The sequence below is a fragment of the Stylophora pistillata genome, chromosome 11, assembly GCF_964205215.1.
Source record: "Stylophora pistillata chromosome 11, jaStyPist1.2, whole genome shotgun sequence".
NCBI classification, from domain to species: Eukaryota; Metazoa; Cnidaria; class Anthozoa; order Scleractinia; family Pocilloporidae; genus Stylophora; species Stylophora pistillata.
Window position 1 is genome coordinate 1,545,244 of NC_142529.1, and position 15,042 is coordinate 1,560,285.

The 15,042-nt window shown below is 39.9% G+C and overlaps 1 protein-coding gene across 16 annotated transcripts in view; it reads left to right on the forward strand.

Moving 5' to 3' along the window:
- LOC111320180 (uncharacterized) overlaps nt 1–15,042 on the forward strand; it is a 37,483-nt gene that overhangs the window by 15,651 nt on the left and 6,790 nt on the right. For 10 of the 16 annotated variants that reach the window (XM_088738708.1, XM_088738707.1, XM_088738706.1 and 7 more), the window contains 5 exons: nt 2,730–2,831; nt 9,861–9,971; nt 10,986–11,096; nt 12,353–12,457; nt 13,031–13,141. In XM_088738708.1, coding sequence (XP_088594834.1) covers nt 2,730–2,831; nt 9,861–9,971; nt 10,986–11,096; nt 12,353–12,457; nt 13,031–13,141 — 540 coding nt within the window. The remainder of the gene's footprint in view (nt 1–2,729; nt 2,832–9,860; nt 9,972–10,985; nt 11,097–12,352; nt 12,458–13,030; nt 13,142–15,042) is intronic. The other 6 variants (XM_088738714.1, XM_088738715.1, XM_088738720.1 and 3 more) reach the window with 3 other exon arrangements.

Sequence of the window (15,042 nt, forward strand, 5' to 3'; positions counted from 1 at the left end):
AAACGAGTTTCGTCAGTCAATGAGTCATTTTTATGGTTTTTATAGCTGGTTTTTTTGGGGTTTATTTTTCTTTTTTTCTGTTTTGCCTCATTTGTTGGATAACACCTGTCCCCCGGATCACTTCGGTCCCTGAAAAAAGTGTCTCTTGGAGATGATAGCGATCAATGAAGAGCATTAAGGGTACATATGATCACGACGTACCACGGCAAACTCACTGTTAACTACACACATGGCAAGTCACCGTCAATCGCAACTGAGAAGACAGTTTGCTCATTCACAATTTTCAGCCATGGCAACGATCAGCTGGAAATTCCATAAAATCGAGTACAATTGTGCTCAACAGATACTGAAATATATATTCTTTTCGACCCCAGTTTAACCAGTGCTACATGTTCCGGCTCAAAATGCTGTAATCACCGGTAACCAAAGCGTACTATAAGAGGTTGAAATAAGAGCCTGTATGGATTTCAATTTGGAACGAAAACAATTTCTGTTTTCCTTTGAAAAGCTACGATAAAGTTCGAACCTCTCTAAGTGGTGTCCTTTTTATGTTGCTGAAATGCTTCTGTAAGCCATTTGAGCGATTTTGACGCGTATAAAGAGTACGCGTCACTGTATTCAAGCTTTCAAAGGAAAAACAGAGTTTAGATTTTAAATTCATACAAACTCTTATAGTATGCTTTGGTCACCTGTGGCTAAATTAATGTGAAATGTTTTATTTGATGATTGCTATCATCTTGGAGCTTCTTTACCAATTCGCTACAATAAATCTATAATTCTGCCATTGAAGTGAAGAGCTAGAGACCGTTTCAAGCAAAAAAGTCACCTCGCGATCCAACGATGGAATTCCACCAACATCATCGTCGGCATCTTCATTATTAGTAGACTCGTCATACAAATCTTTGCTACTGCTTGAATCATACTCCAGTATGCCGTCTTCCTCGTCTGCTTCTTCAGCTTCGTTTCTCCGTTGTTCCCTGAAGCGTTCACAGGAGACTGACTCACCCTGTTGCACCTCTCTCTGGTAGAGGTAGGAAGGCAGGGTTCCGGCTCTTGCCATTGTTGTCTCTTGTCTGACAGAGCGCCCACGCACTGCAGCACCAAACGTTTGTGCCCAGTCCCTCATAACTTGTACACAATGTGGTGTCATTGGTACAGCTGGCTAGGGTTGTATAACAGGCATGACCGACAGAAACATTGCGCGTTTGGGCACAGGATACCAAGACTTTGGATTTGTAAAATAGATCGCCGCCCAATGGGTCGTTCTCTTGATACCTTCTGTGGCTGCATTTCCAAAGTTTCTTGCATAATCCAACACTATTTATAGCCTGCAAAAAGGGCCACCTCTTGTCAGTTTCGGCTACTGGGGACGTTTAACAAATCAAAACGCACAACTTAGAACCTTTCAATAGCGAATGCCGGAAGGATTATTAGAAACGGCTGTATTTAGAAGAAAACAACAATCAATTAAAGAAAAACCCTCAAAATTAAACAGAAACAAACAAGCATGGTCTGCAGTGAAATGTTTGGTTACCATGAGGTCATTGGTTTGTCTGGAAACGTGATGGCAACATGATGCTACATGAAATTGCCCTTTACTCATTACTGATATTAATAGACCATAAAAAAGCGTCATTTTTCACTGTCAGAGTTCTCGCAATTCATTGTCTTCATTCGCAATGTAATAGTTGCAAAAGACTAAATTAGTAAAGGCAAGAAACAGAACTTACCTAACTGTTTCCCAGACGGACTTTAATGTTTTCTCCTTCCGTGAAAGTTGTGGCCGAAATTTCTCCTTAGAAAGAACGAATTTCCACTCTTCCCCTTCTCATAAAACAAAGCTACGCAGCTAATAACATCGACAACATCATTGTTAATGTTAACCAACATCGCTAGGGTGCGTTAAACTACGCAAACGATAACTTAGCAAGTCTCCCTCGCGTTGAATATCCCACATGCACCGATCAGCATCTGTATAAACTTGACAATAGAAATATCACGGTCAACAAATAACAAAGGTCACAAAGACATTGTCAAATTGGATTCTCATTATGGCCAAGGTGTCCAAGGTTCACGAAAATAGACCACAGATCACCATAGGGGTCACAGAGCAGCGTGATAGGGTTGTGGAAAACGTGGTTGTCAACTAGGTCATTGTTTGGCTATTTCCGACCATTTCCAACGTTAATAAGATGAGCTAGCTAGCCAAGATGACAGCTTCAGCTTGATTTTCTTTGCATATTTCAGACTCTGAAATTCCCAAATCTCGGTTTCTTTAAAGCAACATTTCCCCATTCCCGCCTGTTAAAATCACCAAATCCCGTGTCCCGGTCATAAATACAATCCCGAATCTCGTCCCTCTTTTCTTTCAAAATCTCGAATCCCGGCCTTCATATAAACCAAATCCCGGATCCCAAAAAACCTATTGGGGACCCTCTGATATGGTCACCTTTAGCCTCACTCCTAGTCAAAGTCTTGGCAACCAAGCATGCAATTGTAGATTGGAATCTTTGTTTTAAGAATTATGTGCAGTAAAATAGTGACTGATAACTAGCCTTTTATTGGCTACTGCACTGTTTATACCTTTTGTCATTTATTGTGGAGTATCTAATGATTTTATGGCTTCACTTTTATGGCAAGACCAGAAATTCCAGGAGCAGAAATATTGTAATAAGATAATTATAATACCAAGTATCTAATTGGTATCTTTGATATCTAATCCATGGCAGTTCAGAACAGACATCCATCTACTGAACATGGTCATTATCCATTTGTTGGGGCCAGTTCAATATATAACAGTGGAGTTGTTCATCAGGGATATCAACCTCAGGGTAAGATGTCAAAACAAGCGCGATTTTTTTTTCTAAACAGGAAGGATGATATCGTTTGGCAATTGTCAGGTATTGTATGTTAAGGTGGCTCGTACCAGTTTCCTTGCGCGGTGAACAGGTCACTCTTGCGTGACATGCGTGAGAGAAACATGTGAAAGAAGCGCGAGATCAAAAGATGAAAATTCAAAACAAAGATGGCAGCATGTGGAATTTTTTCTACTTTTGTGAGAAGTTTACCTAAGAGCTTGTATTTGATGTGTTGAGTGGCTACTGTGAATGCAGGAGATAGAAACTAAGATAAAGAAGACGAGTTTTGGAGGAGTAAAGGTTGCTTCACTTCACATTTAAAAGAAATATTCAACTGATATGAAATCTTGCGACAGCGAAAAAAGAAGTCAAGTGAAGGATAATCTACCTGAAGTGGAAGAAGACTTTGAAACTTCAAGGAAAATAATATGATATAGCCAGAAGTCATGTGTAGGATTTTTAAGATGAGCACGGGAGGCTGTCTTTGACGGCTGTTTAATGATTTTCTTAGCAGTAAACGTCTGTAAACATCAGATCGTAGGTGCTTGCGCGAGCACATGCAATTGTCAGTGGTAGCTAAAACAGATCATGAGCAAATGTCGATCTTGTAGAATCCAGATTTTTAAATGCGCGAGAATGCACGTGGAATTTGCTAAACTTACAAAAGCTATTCCATGAAAACAAGTCCAGTGACCCCTTCTTTTTATTGTTCCAATATCATAATAATGTCGAAAGGAATCATCAGAAAAAAAAAAACTAGAAAATAATTACGGAAGGAAATTTGCGATGTGTGAAAATTGCCTTTTTTGTAGATTTTCTGAAATTCCGCTCCGTATAATTTTTTAAAAATCTCTGTGCATTTTCCTTTTCAAGTGCCAAAAGCAATCACTGAAAAAAATCAGGGGGTCACCGGGTTAGTTTTCGAATTATTTAAGCCACAAGCTAAAAAATGCGTCTGAATAAGCCTATGAAAGCATTGCCATGGAAACTGCTAGTGACGAAATGACACTTATTTTTGGATAACCAATGATTAGGTAATTCAACCCCGTAAAAGTGTTCAACTGGCCTTGGTCAGTCTTTCTGTTGTATTCTTTCAAAGTGACAAACCATCAGAAAGATGAAAACCGGTATGAGCCACCTTAAGAGTTTGTTATGAATGTGGGATTTTGACTGGTTCTGTAGTTCTTGTTACTCTTTGGCAGGCCTCCCTCTCCACTTCTCTTCCCTGCTTGCAAAAATAGCAGCAGCTTGTGTCAGTAGCAGTTACCATTTAAGTACTACTGTACAGTTCCTCAAATAAAATTAATTTTCTCAAAGCTGCTCACTGAAAAGAGGTATACCATACTGACACCTTTGCATTTATTTAGTTAAAGTGCTACTAGGACCAAAATTGCACCTTTTCTTTTCTCCTCAGAGGTTGAAAGTACTTACCCTAAGTAAGAAATTTGCCAAATCTTAAGGCAAAACTCCATCAAGAAGTAATATTATTTTCCCTGTATATGCACAATCTAAATGGCCACCATTCTTCGAACTACAAAACTCCGTGCGAAGAAGAAGAAACTGGGTCGAGAACGGAAGTGACGTCAATGACTCAACAAATGTGGCTAATTTGGTATTTAATCACTTTCACCAGAGTGTGGCGCGGGTCGCACAACAGAGCGAGGCTCCAAATTAAGTGCGCCCAATATCCCACCCATCCCACCCCAGGGGAGGACATCCATCACACAGTAATCTCGTGAGGGGGAAATTAACGTCTCCTACCCCAACCCTGCAGGAGACGGGACCTCCATTTATTCGTCCCTATCCGAGAAGACTAGAATATCTAACCATTTCTTGATGTTATAGAAAGGCAGCAAATTCTTCTCAATTATTTTAAGACCCTGAGTGTTGGTCCGGCCGGGGTTCGAACCCTCGACCTCCCGCACAACAGTCCAGCGCTCTATCCATTGAGCTAACCGGGAGGCGGTTGCTGAGAGGGAGTTGTTTTTCTGGTTCCACAGGAAAGAAGGAATAAAATTCGAAAGAATTGTTCCCCAGCTTTCTTTTGCGTATTTCTTGTAAAGGCATGCCTTCGCAATGTTTTCGAAGTGAGTCGATGAACTAAAACCGCTGTAATTATTTTTGCGGGCTCTCCAATGTGTTATAAAGAATTGGCTCACGTTCTCAAACTTCAACTCGTTTAATTAGAACATTGTGAACTCACAAACAACTTACAAGCGGCCATGGCGAGGAAAACCAGAGAGAGACAAAACAAGTTGGCGCGCACGTGTAAGTACTGAAATCTGATTGGACGCTAAGACAATGCAATATCGTCACACCCTTCCTTGTTTTAAGAAAAGAGAGTAATCACTTCGTAACAGGAACGAACAAGTAGCTAAGCACTTAACGATAATGTAACCAAAAGCTCTAAATGCAGTGTCTTTCTAACAATGTCTTTAGTAACAGCTTAGTCAAAATCACTTAGATACAACAAAGTCTTTCAAATGGCTAGGTGGTCTGGAGGTCCGACCACTGCGAGTAACTGGTAAACCCACTGGCTTTAAAGGCATAGACGATGTTGAAACATCTGCAGGATTAGGACCTGAGTTAGGTTGTCCTGTTTCTGTGGGCCTTTTGGGAAGTGGAGATTCCTCAAATTCCTGTAAGGTTCCTGGCACTGGTTCATTAGGAAGGAGTGATGCAATGGGCGTTATATCTGGTATGCTGGGGGTCACAGGGTTGTTACTGTTACTAGAACCTACTGGTTCTTTGCTGCTTCTGAGATGTCTCCTATTTCTTCTAAAAAGTCGACCATCCTCAGTTCTCACATCATATGATCTCACATCCACTTCCTTTTCTACTCGCGCCTTGTACCATTGGTCAGACTTATCTGTTGGCTTGACACGCACAACATCTCCAATGTTTAGGGGTGGTAGTTCTTTAGCACTAGTATTGTAGTATTTTGCTTGCAACTGTTTCCTTCTGAAGAGTTTATCTGGGACCTCTTCCACTATCTTGGGCTTTAGTAGTTAACTGGTGGTTGGTATCAGTGTTCCATGTCATAATTGGTCGCAAATGGCTGGAAATCATGGGAGTTGAATGGTGGACCATTGTCACTCATCAGCTTAATGGGAATCCCATGCCTCGAGAAGTGTTCTTTTAGGGTATGAATGATTTCTCTGGCAGTCTTGTCTTTGAGTGGGTCGATCTCAAAGTAGCTTGAGTAGTAATCCACAGTGCAGAGATAATCTCCATTGTCAAAATGAAAGATGTCAACTCCAACTGTTTCCCAGGGACGGCTTGGGATCTCATGAGAGATTAGTGGTTCTTTGGGCTGTTCTCTCTTGTAGCTGGCACAAATCTCACACTTGGAGATGTAATCTTTAATTTCAGCAGGCATTCCCGGCCAATAGACAACTTCTCGAGCTCTGCGAAGGCACCTTTCAATACCAGAGTGTGCACCATGTAAACGTTCACGGATTTTAAGTCTGAGACTTGATGGAATCAGGCATTGAAGACCTTTGAAGAGAACTCCATCCTGGGCTGTCAGTTCATCTCGGACATCAAAGTAGGGGTGAAGTTCCATTGGCAGATCATCTTTCTTCTCTGGCCAGCCCTTTAGGATAACTTGTGTGAGGGACTGTAGGACGGGGTCGGCTGCTGTTTCTTGCTGGATCTCTGCAAGTTGTAGTTCTGAGATGGCTAAGAAATCGACAGCATGGACACACTCAACCTCTTTTTCAGTCGGGGAGTGATTGGTGGTTGACAGATAGGCTTGGGACAAAGTATCTGCTGAATACATTTCAGGACCTGGCTTGTAACGAATCTCTAAATCGTATTGTTGTAGTCTCAAGAGTAAGCACTGAAGTCGTTTCGGTGCTGATGCTAAGGGTTTCTTGCAGATAGTCTCCCATGGCTTATGGTCAGACCACAGAACGACTCTTTTACCATAAACGAAGTGATGGTTATGCTCCACTCCAAATACTTGGGCTAGTAATTTTTTCTCTATTTGGGAATAGTTCTTCTCACTGGCTGTGAGAGCTCTACTCGAGTATGATACAGGTTGCCCATTCTGCATTAATACAAATCCAATACCACTGGAGGATGCATCTCCCTGGCCTTCCACAGGTTCAGCAGAATTAAAATATCTCAGGACTGGAGCTGAAGTGACAGCATGCTTGATACTTTGAAACGCTTCTTCTTGTGCTGCTGACCAACTCCATTCAACATCCTTGTGGGTTAATCTTCTTAGTGGCTCAGAAAGTTCTGAGAGCTGGTTTAGAAACTTGGACAGGTAATTCACTAGGCCTACAAGTCATCTAACTGCAGCTACATCGTTTGGTCTGTCCATTTTCAGTATGGCATTGACTTTCCTTGGGTCAGGTTTCACTCCTTCACGTGTAAGAACATGACCAATGAAGGGGGTTTCTGAACACTTCAGTTGTAGCTTCTCTCGGTTAAGCTTCAAGTTTCTCTCCCTGCAGCTGTCCAACAGCCTCACCAAATTAGTATCATGATCTTTCACAGCTTCGTCAATGCTCGTACCACGGCCTGTAATAAGGATGTCATCTGCAATCTTGTATATTCCATTCACGCCTTCTAAATTCTGATCCAGTTTTCTCTGAAAGTATTCTGGTGCGGGAGAAATTCCAAAAGGCATTCGCAGGTATCTGTATCGGCCCCATGGAGTTTGGAATGTCGTTAACTTACTGGATTCTTCATCTAACTGTATTTGCAAAAAGCCATCTTTAAGGTCTGCTTTGGAAAACACTTTAACATTGGTTAATTCCAGCAGTATGTCTTCAATGACTAGTAGCGGGTAGTGACTTCTTTTCAGGGCCTTGTTGAGATGCTGAGGGTCAATGCATACTCTGAGCCTGCCATTTGGTTTTTCTGTAACAACTAGACTAGACACCCAGTTGGTTGGTTCGTCTTCCTTAACTATTACACTTGCTTTCTCCAGGCGAGTCAACTCATCTTACAGCCTATCCTTCAACATTAGAGGCACGCGGCGAGGGGGCATAATTGCAGGTGCAACAGTCATATCTACTTCCAGGTGAAGAGCTCCTTCCATACATCCTAAGCCTTTGAGTACATCACTGTAAGAAGTAGTAACTTCCTCCATGGTTAGACCCTGACAGGCACTTTTAACCACTGTCTCAGTAACATTTAGGATGTTTTCGTGCTGAACGGTGATCAATCCCATTTGCTGGGCTGATGTAGCCCCAAGAAGTGGAGTGTAGTCTTCATTGATGACCACAAACGGAACACAGTATTTCTTCTGATTTTTTTGAGTTACGCAACTGAATTTTTGCCACACCCTGTACCTTTAAGTTAGCTTTAGAGTAGGTGGTTAATTTTACTTCGGTTGTGTCAACCACAGTACCTTTCAGCAGGAATTTCCGAGGTAACACATCACACGAAGCTCTGGAATCAACTTGCATCTTCAATAACAAATCTTCGATTGCAAAGTACGTGAATATTTTACTCTTGAATTCGGACATTTCCATGGTATTGACAGCATTTTGAGAGGACACAGACAAGATTTCTTCTTCAGATGAGTAACTTGGGTCATCGCTGTCGGCAAGCTGATGGACCTTTCTGGGCTTGGATTTTTGGGAAGGCTTCTTGGATTTGTTCCACATTTTACAGCGAAGTGAGTAGGTTTTCCGCACGAAGAGCAGATTTGACCATATGGGGGGCATTTCGCTCTATTACGCTCGTGGTGACGGCCACAAAACTTACATTCCTCAACGAGCTGGTTGTTATTAGGGAGTTTCGTGTTTTCCTTGTGTGAAGTTGAGTTTTTAGACTCTGATTTCGAGACTAAATCAATCTCACCCAAGTGCTGGCTCGGCGCCATTTCTTTGAGCTGTGCCGACGTAGCTTCCGCTGCTTGGCAGATATCTACACATTTTGACAGAGTAAGCCCAGATTCTTGTAATAATTTCCTTCTAACAGCGTTCTCTCTGACTCCACAGACAATTCTATCACGAATTAGATGGTCTCTCAAGGTTCCAAATTCACAAGTTTCGGCGAGAGCTCGCAAAGCAGTCATGTATCTATCGATTGATTCTGTCTGTTCTTGTGAACGGTTGTTGAATTTGTATCTCTCGTAAATAATATTGGTTTTGCCGATGCAATGCATCTCCCACAATTCCAGGACTTTGGTCATGTTTGATTTCTCCTCTTCACTGCTAAAAGGTAGACCATTTTGGATTTCGAGAGCTTCTTTACCGATGCAAGTGATGAATGTTGCAACGCGAAGGCGACTTGTTTTATTACGAAGGTCGGTCACCTCTTCATAAGCGTCCCAGACTTGTCGCCATCGTCTCCATTCTTTAGACAATTTCCACTGTGTATTGCCAGTTTAGGCAGTAGAGATACATTGCACATAAATGGAGAAGCCATAGTGCTTGTCGAAGGTGCGGTAGCACTAGAGGTCGCATTACCATCACTCGCCATATTTGACTATATTTTGATGGCGTCAACGTGTTAAACTGCTAAATCCGTCAATGAAAAGTGGCTTGTCTTTACCAAACAGGGTTCCAGTCGGCCACTCCTGACACCATATTAAGAATTGGCTCACGTTCTCAAACTTCAACTGGTTTAATTAGAACATTGTGAACTCACAAACAACTTACAAGCGGCCATGGCGAGGAAAACCAGAGAGAGACAAAACAAGTTGGCGTGCACGTGTAACTACTGAAATCTGATTGGACGCTAAGACAATGCAATATCGTCACATGTTATTCGAGCAATGGAAGAAAAATTTTTTACGTCTTTGCGGCGCTGTTTTTAAGGAATAACGTTGTCAAATTTGAGAAACTTACTCTTATTCTTATAGTTTAGGGTCTAAATGTGAAGTTAACACCAGAAACTTTGGAAGATAAAATGCAAAAATTTTGTCACGGTAGCACTTTAAATTAGAAGCTTTTAGTTAACACTTCTTAAGAAGTTTCAACATATTCCATTTCACAGAGTAGTTGTGGATTAAACTTGTGTTTACTTTTTCTTTCTAAGGTTCCTTTAGCTATGGCTTGCCTGCTCCAGTAGCTGTGAATTATAATCAGGGGAATCTTCCTGTACCCTTAGTAAATACCAGTCACCAAGGAAGCCAAACCTTTCCTCAAAGTGAGTATGGATAGTTTGTGATGATTTTTTTTTTAATGCCTATAAGTCCCAAATGGAGGCTGGGTGCCTGGCAGACCTGGGGGCCACAGTCACAGTCACACCCCAAGGGGTTTTGGGGATGGGAGGGAGGGAATGTGGCAGACTGCAATCCTCGACAATGCTATGCTACTGAACAGTATGCACAGTTAACAAATACCCCCCAGACAAGGACAGCCCCAGGGCACCAATAACCGCATGACAGCTGGAAACCCTACAGAACACAAAAAAAGCTGTATGATAGCTGACAGACATGGGTAAACAATGCATGAATGGTTAACAATTACTCCCTGGACAAGGACAGCCCCAGGGCACCAAAAACCACATGAGTGTTGCAAATGCAACAGAACACAACAAAGGCTGCAGGATAGCTAATAGATGGTTAAGACGTTAACAAAATGCTTCCAATAGGCTACTGACCAGATTTGCTACTAGTTGTTAACTACGTGTTTATTTGTCTATAAGCCGATAGGTTTTTTCACAAAACTTTACCAAACTCTCAAAAATTTGAGCTAGAGAAGGGTCCTTGGCTTATAGCTGAGTGTTTTTCCGAACAAAATTTTTCCAAAACAGTAAATTTAAAGGAAACGTAGATTTATTGGTCTAAAGTAAGATTTAGTGTACAGCGTGTTAGTATTTTAGTTTAAGAAATACACTTTTGTAGCTAATCAAACTTTCATGGTGAACACTAAGGTACCATTTATCATGTAGCTGATACGATTGATGAGTACTTGATCAGAAAAGACGCCAATGAGTGAGTGCTGCTTTCAAACATGTAACAGAGACTACCAATTGATAATGACATACAGTGTCTGAAACTAATAGCAGAAATTCTACAGGTGATTTTGTAATTTGATATTGCTGCCAATTTATAATTGTCTTTTTATTGGGTACACTACTGTACCAACAGGATACAAACATGGGACAGAGACATTCATAGTGACATTTCATACTTGAATCTTTTTTTCTGTTCATTAGGTTCTTTTCCATATGGTGTACCTCATTTGTCAGTTGGTCACAGTCAATCTCTGTCTCCTTCAGCTGTCACGAGAAATGAAGACCCTATTCATTGGGGAAGTCACACTCAAAGTGAGTAGACCAGTAGGGCTGAGAGTTAGAGACTGTCCAACTGAATGACTGTTTTTGTGTGAAAATGAGGGATTAGTTATGACGTTGGTTTAAACATTTTAACTTTCCTTTATACCTTGTGTCTTGTTGAAAGACATTACATGGTGACCATCACCTGTTGTTGTTGTTGTTGTAAACACAACAAAGTAAGCTTGAGTTGGCATGTGAGCCAGTTGATTTGTGTTGGCACAGTTGGTAGAGCACTGCACCAGAATCACAGGTCAAAGGTTCAACTCCTGTACAAGCCTAATATTTTTTCAGGCTTTATTTTCACAACTCTTAACCCTTTCACTTCCGAGATCTCATTACTTAGTAAATATATCTTAGACATTTTGTTGTGTAGTGTTGCTGTGTATTTTTAGGAGTTGTACCGTATATTGACAAGCCCATAGGGCAAGTCAAAATACAAGTAATGAGTAAAAACACCAGTGAAAATAAAGTAATGAGTAAAAATACTCAGCGATACTACACAACAAAACGTCTAATAAGTTATATATTATCCAACACGCCAAATTGTTATTTCAATGCAGGTGAATTTCGCGGCTATTCATTTACAGGGATTGGATGACAGAAGTATGCTAAGCGGAACAAAATTGGCGCGTTGTCGTATTGTTATTTATTATTTTCTTCAATAACTGAAGAAATTTCCTGGTTGTCTAACTTTAATTCTTTGTTCAAGTCATCTAATAAACTTGGATCTATATTTGCCAGCCATTCTGACTCTCCGTCGTCAGAAATATGATTCAAATTGTCCATCATTTTTTTTTCCTAATTTCGCTTGCGCGATGTGAGAAAACCTGTCTAACCGGTTCTCTGGAGTACAAATACTGCATGATATTTGTACTCGTCTATGGCACTAGCATCCAACACACATTATACAATGGGAAGTTATTGCTTGATTTATAAATTGCATTACCTATTATTTACTAAACCCGATTGGAGTTAATTCTTCCATAGCTCTGTGATAACAATATAAATATTTAATAAATCTCACATTTACAAGAAAAATGTTTAAAGACATGTTTTGGCATTACTCATTCCATCATCAATTTAATGTGTAGAACTGTTGACTTTTTTTGTATATCCTATTGACACCTTTGCATTTCTTCAGGTGCAAGCTTTCATTTAACACTTTCACTTCCACGTAAGGTGTTTCAAACCATTCTATTTTACAGAGCAGTTGTTGATTACACTAGTGTTTTGTGTTACTTTGCAAGGTTTCAATAGCTATGGTTTGCCTGCTACTTCAACAGTGGATTACAGGAATCCTCCTGCCACATTTGTTAATCCCAATTACCAAGAGAGCCAAACCTTTCCACAGGGTGAGTACAGAAAATCTGTGGTAATTCTCTTTTTTACAATAATGTACATTATTAATGACTGATAATTAGCTTTTTATTGGCTTCTGATTTGTGTTAACTTTATGTCATTTATTGCTATTTTTATAGTACGATTTACTGTAGCCTGGTAGTATTTTAGTCTAAGGAATACATTTTTGTAGCTAATTAAACTGCCAGCTGCATTTGTGCATGCACGGTTAACACCAAGTGACCATTTTATGTAGCTGATATAAATAATCAGTACTTGATCAGAGAAGAGGTCAATGGGATAGCACCGTTTACAAAAATATGACAGAGACTACCAATTGATTATGACATATTGTGTGTGAAACAAATGGCATAAATTCTACAGGTGATTTTAGAATTTGTTATTGCTGCCAATTTATCAATGTCTATATTGTAGACACTTAATGAGATTGGTTGAAATTTTATTTTAGTCCTCTTTCACTTGGTTTCTCATTTAAAGGACAGTACATGGTAACAAAGGATGCATTGATATCATCATGTGTATTTCTTGTAGAATAATGACATTTTTTGTCTGTGTTCTACTGAAAGGTTTCATCAGGCATGACCAGTTTCCTTCATTAGTGAATCAGAGTCAGCCATCACCCCAAGTCCCTACTTGGACTAATCAAGATCCTAGTTACCATAGTAACCACACACGGGGTAGGTTCAGGGACAAATTTGCATATTCCCTTTTGAAATATGATTTGCATGCCTATTTGCACAGGGTCTGCTGCATCTGTGAGCAATGCAAGCCACGGTGCAAGCCATGTGAGCCGTAGGAACCATTTTTGCAAGTATTTTTTTTTCTTTGATTGGTCCAGGGTCTGGGAGGTTGTTGATTATTTCACGCCCGACTATCACTCAACTATTGCTATAGACCGCCCGCCTGCCATCTTGAAAGCAGAGATAATTCTGGGGACAAGTATAAATGGTACTCACTCCCAGGGTACTCTCTCTTTACCTGGGAAATTAATTTTAAATTTATCTACAAAAGTGCTTAATATTGAAATATGCCCAGAAAAAATCCAAATCTTGCTTTGGTTACCAGAACTATTGCTGGTGCGTCAAGTATGAAAAAAGTAAAGCTCTAAACATCTGTACATCATGCTAAGTCTTGCATCATAGTAATGGCTGTCCTGAGTTGGACAAATTTTTTTCTTTGTTTCATGTTTTTGTTATGTAGAGAAAATGTTATCTATTCAAGTCACTCAGGATCCACAAAAAATAGAAACAATGCAACAAGAATTAATTAAGGTTCAAGACTTAAGTAAAAAAATGTTCTGAGAAAAATGTACTGCTTCACCGCCCTACTGCTACTCCTATCATTCATTGATATCCACGTGGAAAATCATACAAGAGAAAAGAGAACAGTACTTCAGGGCAACTCCATGTATTGGTGTCAAGAATGGTGAGAAAATCGCATAATTTAACAGCTTCACTCTTTAGTGAATCAGAGTTATCAAAACTCTATTAAATAAAAATTCTTAACATTTTGACTGTGGCTGGTATGACTCACATGGCTCGCTCCTTGGCTCGCATGGCCCACTGGCTCACAGGTTTCTAAAACTCATTTGCGCACATGCAAAATTATTTAGCAATTTTCATCTTTTATCTTGATTTTTTAGTAAAAACTTAATATGCACTTATCGCTTTTTTCGCTTTTTTCGTGGGAAATAAGTTCTTCAATAAGTCTTCTTTCACTGGAGCTTGTTTTTGGAAAAAGATGATTTTTAAAAATATACTGCGCAGTGTGTTTGTTTTCCTGGTTTCTCCAAAATTTTGACTTTTCGTAGGCAAGCGTTACACGTAGGTCGATGGATTAATGGCATTTTTCTTTTAAAGATTCCTTTGGTTTTGGAGTACCATCGTCATCAATAGTGAGTTCAGCAGCCAGCTCAATTCAACCAAAAATTCAACCAAAAAACTTGAACATGATTAACTCAGATAACCTGAATGCACCTTGATGAATATTAAAAGCAACTTTACATGAATGTGTTGTATAAACAAAAGTTATCTTCCTTGCTTGTCAGTGCATTTGTTAGCAATAAAAGGTGATTCAATACAAGTCTTCTACCTACCAGGCATAAGGTGTTTTTCAGTATTCACTCCCTTGAGTGAGTATGCTCATTGTTTTCTGACTCCTTCCCAGTCTAGATATGGTCTACAATATATACTGGGATGAAGCAAGAAAAATTCATTGTAGTAAAAGTCCAGACTGATTGTGTAGACTGATCGTCTTGGTGAGAGCAGCTCAGAAAGTACTGAAGCAAATGTCATTGTCACCATAATGGGAGGAGTTGTTTGTCAATTTGAGATGATTGCTTTCACCCAGATGATCAGGCTACTTAACAGTTACACCTGTCAACAAGCTGCTCGTTGTACTTCCGGAAATTCACTCTTTTCCAATCCTTCTCAGTATCATTCATAAAGGTGTATGAAAACTCAAATTTTCCTGAAGCACTAAGCATATTTCATATTCTGTATGAAATTGTTCTTCCCCTGAAGTCTTATACTTGATTCTTAGAAGTTTTAAAATTAACTTTATCAAACCCACTATGTCC